The sequence below is a fragment of the Amblyomma mixtum genome, chromosome 2, assembly GCF_055824585.1.
Source record: "Amblyomma mixtum isolate Tamu chromosome 2, ASM5582458v1, whole genome shotgun sequence".
In the NCBI taxonomy this organism is placed as follows: domain Eukaryota; kingdom Metazoa; phylum Arthropoda; class Arachnida; order Ixodida; family Ixodidae; genus Amblyomma; species Amblyomma mixtum.
The window spans coordinates 316,799,095-316,805,827 of NC_143013.1; the positions used below are offsets into that span (position 1 = coordinate 316,799,095).

The window sequence follows — 6,733 nt, forward strand, 5'->3', positions numbered from 1 at the left end:
GCAGCCATACTGTGGTCGCAAAGTGTACAAGGCGGGCAAAAGAGACAGCAAAGCAGTCTACAGGGACATTAGACTGGGTCAGGGACAGGACAATTTCATTTTCTTTGTGCGGCACAGAAGACCATAATAGCTGTGTTACATTATGAGAGAAAAGAGTCAAGCTGCTGTAGTGACAGTGGCCAACTGCCAGTGACAACCCCTCCTCAGAAAAGACCGGTCAACATCTCTTGCTCCCATGACAAAAGCACCAGCTTCGGTAGCACGCGACAAGGCCACAGGCAGCAAAGCTGCCTTCAAGTCCCTGATGCATCCAGTCCTGTCATCCCTTCTTGAGCCTCCCTTCCCTGCCGGCTTCCACTTCCACCCATTGCTGACTCAGCCAGACTTGAAAAGCAGAATGGCCACCTGGCCCAGGTAGAAGTAAATGAAGTGCTTCGTCTCATGGGTCACATAGGAGCCGAAGTTGCGCCCAACGATGCAGTGCCAAGTGGGGTTGTACTTCTTGTCGAACTCCTTCTTAATGTAGGCAGCAATGTCCTTCTCAATGTTGTACTTCTCCAGGGCCTGTGTGGCCACATCCACAGCGTCCTGCTGCATCTCCTCGGACATGTCAGCATTCTTGATCACTGCCTTTTTCTCAGTCATCCTGCGCCAGTAAGAGAAAAAAAAAAAGTGTTGTAAACAACAAGTTTGAGAAAAGGGGGCAGCCAGCACCTCCCAAGTGAAAGCTTCAGGCTTCTAGAAGAAAAGTCACTCAAGCCACCACCAGACCAAGTGGTAGAAATCTGGCATAGTTCCCAAGGCTTTTGAATGCACTAAAGAGCAATGGAGCAGTACAGAGCAGAACAATGGAGTTCCAGGGCTACCACAGTGACAAACTGCCACATGGTTTGGGAAGAACTAGTTAACATACAATTTAAACAAGAGAAAAGAATATACTACTCGCCACAGCATACTATGAAGGGCAAAAACCAAAGGTGTTTAATACCCGTCACACGGCATTCCTCGCGTGCCTTCTCAACAACAGAACCTCTTTTCACAAAAGGACTGAAAGGAGCAGTGACGCAGCTACACTGGGCAGCCCAAAGGTGAAACAGACACTGAGGCTTAGAACCCGCTGCTGTGTTTAAAGCAGCTAAAGTGAGTTTTAAAATTGAAGTGGGTATTCTGTTCATTTGTTGAGCTCAGACAATTTTTTTATTCTGACTGCTCCCTTAAAAGAACTGCAACAGCTAATCTCATCAGCAGCAGCAGGCTTTGTGTGTTGCCTTGGCCACCAGGGGCACTCTGTGTTGCTGCAACACTTTTACCGTCTTAAAACCTTGGCATAAAATATAAACCCCCATGAAAAAAGCAAAACCAGGCAAAGCTTTCATATCTTTAAAACATTTTTTCGAACACTTTTGGCTGCATCTATATTTTCTTTTTTGCTTTCATTTTTTGACGTTTGACGGCACTGTGATCGCAGGTTCTTGAAGGCCGCTCGCCTCCGAGGCCCCTAGCGGCAAAGGCGCAACATTTGTACCGCGTAGCTGCACTCAACGCCTTTGGATATAAGGACCTGATTCTCAAAGGCCTTTCCAGTACCCATCTGACAGGGGTATGAAACAGAAGTCAAGTGGCTACAGTTACTTAAGACCACTCAATGCTACAGTTTTGTTTGCGAAGGTTTTTTTATTCTCCAATTAGCAAACTTAATATTGTATGGTGTTGGTGACAAATTGACGGGGCAGCTTGACAGCACAGGAATACACCAAACAGCTTGGCAGCATGTCCTTCAAGAGGGGAGCTACATTGTTAGTATTTATTTATTTATTTATTTAGACCTCAAATGACCCTTGGACAGGGGTTTTTATGCAAAACTGCCAGTGCTCAGTCAATCACGAGTGAGTGCACCATTCCATTTTTGCTATTTTTAATGACGTGATCCTTTGTGCTCAGCTGTAGAAAAAAAATGCAATTGTAGAAACAAATGCACAAACAGCCAAGAGATTTTCCAGCGCTGCAACAATGAACAAATGCTATTTGCATCGATGCAAGGACATGATTCTCACAAGGCTTAAATCAGAGAAGCCCCTTGGACACTTCAGCCCACATTCGTAATGTGACTTGGTCACTACTAAATGCTCATTACAAAAGACGAACTATATAGAGAAACATAACCAGCAGGATGTACTGAAATCTGAAAAATATGCAGCGTCACATGCAGGCAGACTAGCAAATGGTACGCAAAAAATCTTTACGATTTCTATCTATGACTGCCTGCAGTTAATTCGTTTTTGCCAGCTTTTTTTTTGCAAACACTTCCACTTCATATAAAAATTAGTAAAAAAAAATGTAACTGAAACCTTGAAAGCAGCATTAGTCACGACGCGGCCAACACATATGAGACCCAACAAAAGCTGCATAATTCAAGAAGGTGGCACTTTTTTCTGCGGATCTTGGCGTGCACCTTGTAGAAATCAACTTCACCGCACTGGATAATCCTGAAGAGAATAAATCAGCTCCGTGAAAAATTCAATAAAGCACCGGAAATTTGGCGGGAGCGTATTTCTGCTACACTTCGCTGCAGCAAAATAAAACTGAAAAATTTGAATAACTATTATTTGTATTACTCTGGGAGCAATTAAACCGTAAAAAAAAAAATAACTAATGGACGCAGCACAAGGATGCAGGCAACACTGCCCGTCACGCGTCCCGAACTTCACAGGGAGCTTCGGAGTCTCGAGACAAAAAAGATCACCCGAACAGTGGCCGACGGCCCTTTTGCCGCGTAAGCACCATCGCATGCGTGAGATGGCAAGGAATGCGGGCTCAACGCAAAGAGGCGTCTCGATTCGTTAGATGATGCCGCTCAAGACGCTAGTCAGGACGTGCAAATAGGCCTGCCAAGCGTATCGGTGCGACCAGGCAGAGCTAGAATAGGCGATGCCAGGTAGCGAAATATCTTCGCCAGCAGGAGTAGATCTCCATCTACAACTCCTGGCGCCAGTTACAGCTCGGCGCACAGCACGCCCTCTCCTTACATGGCCACACACACCACCACAATACCTACGCAACACCCGCGTTAGCGCATCGTGGCTGCATCTGCGGCGAATCAACCGCAACCATAAACAAAAACGGAATGCAATGGGCACCGACTTCATTTTATTACAAAGGCAGCTAGCATACCAGCAGCTGAGGTTTGTCAACGAAAACGCCGGCTAAGGCGAGCGACGTCAGTACGTGTCAGGAACAACGCGTCACTGCACGAAAAAGGCCTACATATGACTTAAACCACGCAACCAGTAGATAGTGTATATACTTCCTCTCAGAATTAAGTCATAGCATAAGCGCACGGTGATGAGAACATACTGAAGTTCAGGGTCAGACGACCTCACGTTGTATTGAGGCACACGTCGGCTCGACGAAGCGAATGCGCTGCCGGTCTTCTTCCTTTGCGAATCAGTGAATAGAGCTAAACAGAAACTGCAACATCAACTCACCTGGCGTCGTTTTTCTTTCACGCAGGCGTGAAGATAGGCTTTTCGAACTTGAAGCGTCTAGCAAGCAACTTGCACAGCTTCCGACCGCCGGTAAACGCCAAGCTCCTTCGAACACAGAGTCTCGAAGCAATGTGCACGTCCTATTTCCTACGGGGATCCCTGATTGGGCCACAGAATGAGAGAGCGGCCTCCCGATTGGTTTGCAGCTGGACTTCTGCCCGGACTTCTATCAACCCAGAAGGCCTTGCGGCTATGGAGTTTGCTGGAGTTCTTGTTTCGTTTTTGATGCTTCACCGCTTATCGAGAAAGAAAATATCTTTTTGATGCGTCAGAAACCAAAAAAATATATTGTTAACTTCTGTTAATAAACGAAAAATGTGAACTTTTATTTTACTCACGTCGCTTTGAATACATTTTGCTGTAGTTTCAGTAAAGCCAGAGCAGCCCTCTATTTTTCCAATGCCTTCCGAGTACAGCCGATATGTGGGGGAAAGTGCCATCTGAGAGGCGGTGACAGCGGTTTATTTTTAAAAATAAGAAAATAAAAAAAGGTGAAGCAAAAGAGCGTTGCCGGCCGCTTACGCACCCGAGCTGCAACTGGCGGAAATGAAAGGGAAAGAGAGAGGATAGTGAGGAGAGTATAAAGGGGAGTGATTGCAAGAAAGGAAAGGGAAGAGCTTTGTACACTATTTACAAAATATCTGAGTGGCGCCTGATGACGAAAAGCGGACGAATACAATTCTTGAAACGTTCTCTCTCCATGAGGAGGCGCTCTGCAACTCTCATCATCATCAGGCTGCCTGTCAGGTATTACAGTGAGTGCACTGTACAGGTATGTTAAAGCTGTTAAAGTCCCTAGAAGAGCTTTTTTTAGGAAAGCTCATACAGAGACTTAAGGTATGTATGGACCAACGTTACTAGATGTATGGACGCTCGTTCTTTCCTTCCTCCATGTATGGACGCGTCAAATCACGTGCCGTTCGTGGCGCTGCCAGCGCTGCTCATCGTGGAACCGCGAGAGGCGCTGGTTTTGAAAGGAGCCACAGTGAGCCACAGGGAGTGCGGCGCCAACGTTGCGGCGCAGCGGGGTTTGCGTTGCGGCGCAGCGGGGTTTGCGTTGCGACGCAAGGCTGCGGCGGCTTGTTCGAATCATGTTGGTCTTTTAGCTCCAACGCTGAAACATAGTGTTTGGATATAAAATCTTTTTTTTGCATGTAGGACTGGAGTCTGTCTAGTATGACGTGCTGCACCAGTTTTCCTATGCAAAAAGCCTGCTTTAGACAACATTTATCAACAAAGGATACGATGCTCAGACTAGCAAACGAAGTCCCATCTCAGGAGCAAGAAAGGAGCACCGGGGCAATCCTAGCTGCAGACTTAACCAAAGCATTTGATGACGTCAAACACAAGCAATCCTAGAATCCCTTTCACCGTTGAATGTAGGTGAAAGAACTATAACTACATCAAGGACTTTCTCTCCGAAATAACGGCTAAAATCCAAATTGGCGCAATCAAGTCCGACACCTTAAGATCAGGAGACAGAGGAGCGCCGCAAGGATCGGTCCTCTCCCCCTTCTTATTCAATATAACCCTCATCAAAATGGCACACGAACTCGCAAAAATCCCAGACCTAGTACACTGTTTGTAAAAACTAAATTGAACCAATTTTTATACTTTAAATAGTTGGATAAGTTGATTAAAACATGCTTAATCAGGAAAAAAAAAAGGTTGTTACAGTCCTGGCTGCTGATTTTTTTTTAAGCAAGCTGAGGTAGCTTGCTTTGGCTGCAGTGCAAGGTATAAATTGAAAGTAAGAATAGTGCCGAAATAACAATGCAAATCCTGACCAAAGTGACTGGCATTTTGAACCACCTCTGTCCAGTTGAGTCAGAAACCTGATGGATGTGCATTCAGATTTGCCTTTACTACTTCCAATAATTTTTCTTTCTAGGCAGGATAATGTTGCCGTGAAGCGAGTACGAACACACGCACAAAAATACAGGCAGCGCTGGTAATGCCACGAATTTGTAGTCAACAGAAATTTCCAACTTTAAATGCAGCAAGGCAAGACCAAATATCGAATGATTGAAAAATGTGGAATTCTTTAATTATAACGTGTTTCCATTCCCAGGACATCACAAGTGATATTTACCAAGAGTCTAGGTTAAGGCATATAATATCGTGGGTACGTCTGCAGCTTTTCCACGAAAAAAGGTTCGTAAATAAGACGTATCAGAGATTATGCCTCGGTACGTAGATGTTTCGACTTAATCCGGACGTTTCTGGGAGGTTTGTGGTTTGCTGGGCTATGCAGCGTAATCGTCAGAATTCGGTGGCCTCCGGTTTACGTTTGGCCGCACTGGTCTCCACTCATTGAGTTACTGCTACCATGGCTGTGCAGCTCTGGAGGCCTCTCCCTACCTCAACCACCCGACCTACACCGGCAGACGCCGACTCCGGGCGCCTGTGTACGTTAGTGTATTTGATTGTCACTTTTATAGCGAGAATACCGCTGTGTCGAAGTGTCACTAGGCTCTGCGTGTGTTTCTTGTGCAGCAGATAATATATTTGTGTTCTTGTTTGGCGTAAAAGGCACCCGTGTGCTATACGATGTTAGCGCACGTTAAAGATCTCTAGGTGGTCGAAATTATTCCGGAGCCCTGCACTATGGCACCTCTTTATTCCTTTTTTCGCTTCCACCCTCCTCACTTCCCTCAGGGTGTGGTGGAGGTGGCCAACTAGAAGCGAGACAGTTACCGGGCCCTTTCGTTTCCTCAGTACCAACCAACCAATTTGGGTGTAATGTCTTAATTATCGCAGCCACCTTACTCTCTGGGGTTAAACATTAATCAATTGGTGAATGAATGAATGGATGAATAGGCTCCTCCAATACGAATTATAAACATTTTTCTAAAGAGACGATTTTTAAAATTATTTCTCTTGAAAATTAATGTCGAATATTCAAGTCAAGTGAAAAACTGCTTAGAAAGCGGGAAAAAGTGCGCCCGTCATACATATTTGTGGAGTAGTAGTAATTTTGTTGCTTTTCGTATTGCAGGCACCTGCACTTTCTTGTATCGCCCGGCCTCGTTGATGCACGACATCCAAGATCTGGACAACATAAACCGGAATGGCAGATGTCGGACTTCTTCGCTCGTGCTTCCCCTATCTCCGATGCATACATCTTGTCAATAACAGCAGTCTAGGAAGCAGGTAAAGACGGGCATTTTCAGTTATGACATACAGTA

General features: G+C 45.5%; 1 protein-coding gene across 1 annotated transcript; it reads right to left on the reverse strand.

The window, feature by feature from the left end:
- Nucleotides 1-78: 78 nt before the first annotated feature.
- LOC149365071 (dynein light chain 1, cytoplasmic) lies at nt 79-3,644 on the reverse strand. The gene is made up of 2 exons (XM_089575149.1): nt 3,486-3,644; nt 79-646 (listed from the first exon to the last, which is right to left on the reverse strand). The coding sequence occupies exon 2, from the start codon at nt 643-645 to the stop codon at nt 376-378; it is 270 nt and encodes an 89-aa protein (XP_089431275.1). The 5' UTR covers nt 646; nt 3,486-3,644; the 3' UTR covers nt 79-375.
- Between the last annotated feature and the right edge of the window lie 3,089 nt (nt 3,645-6,733).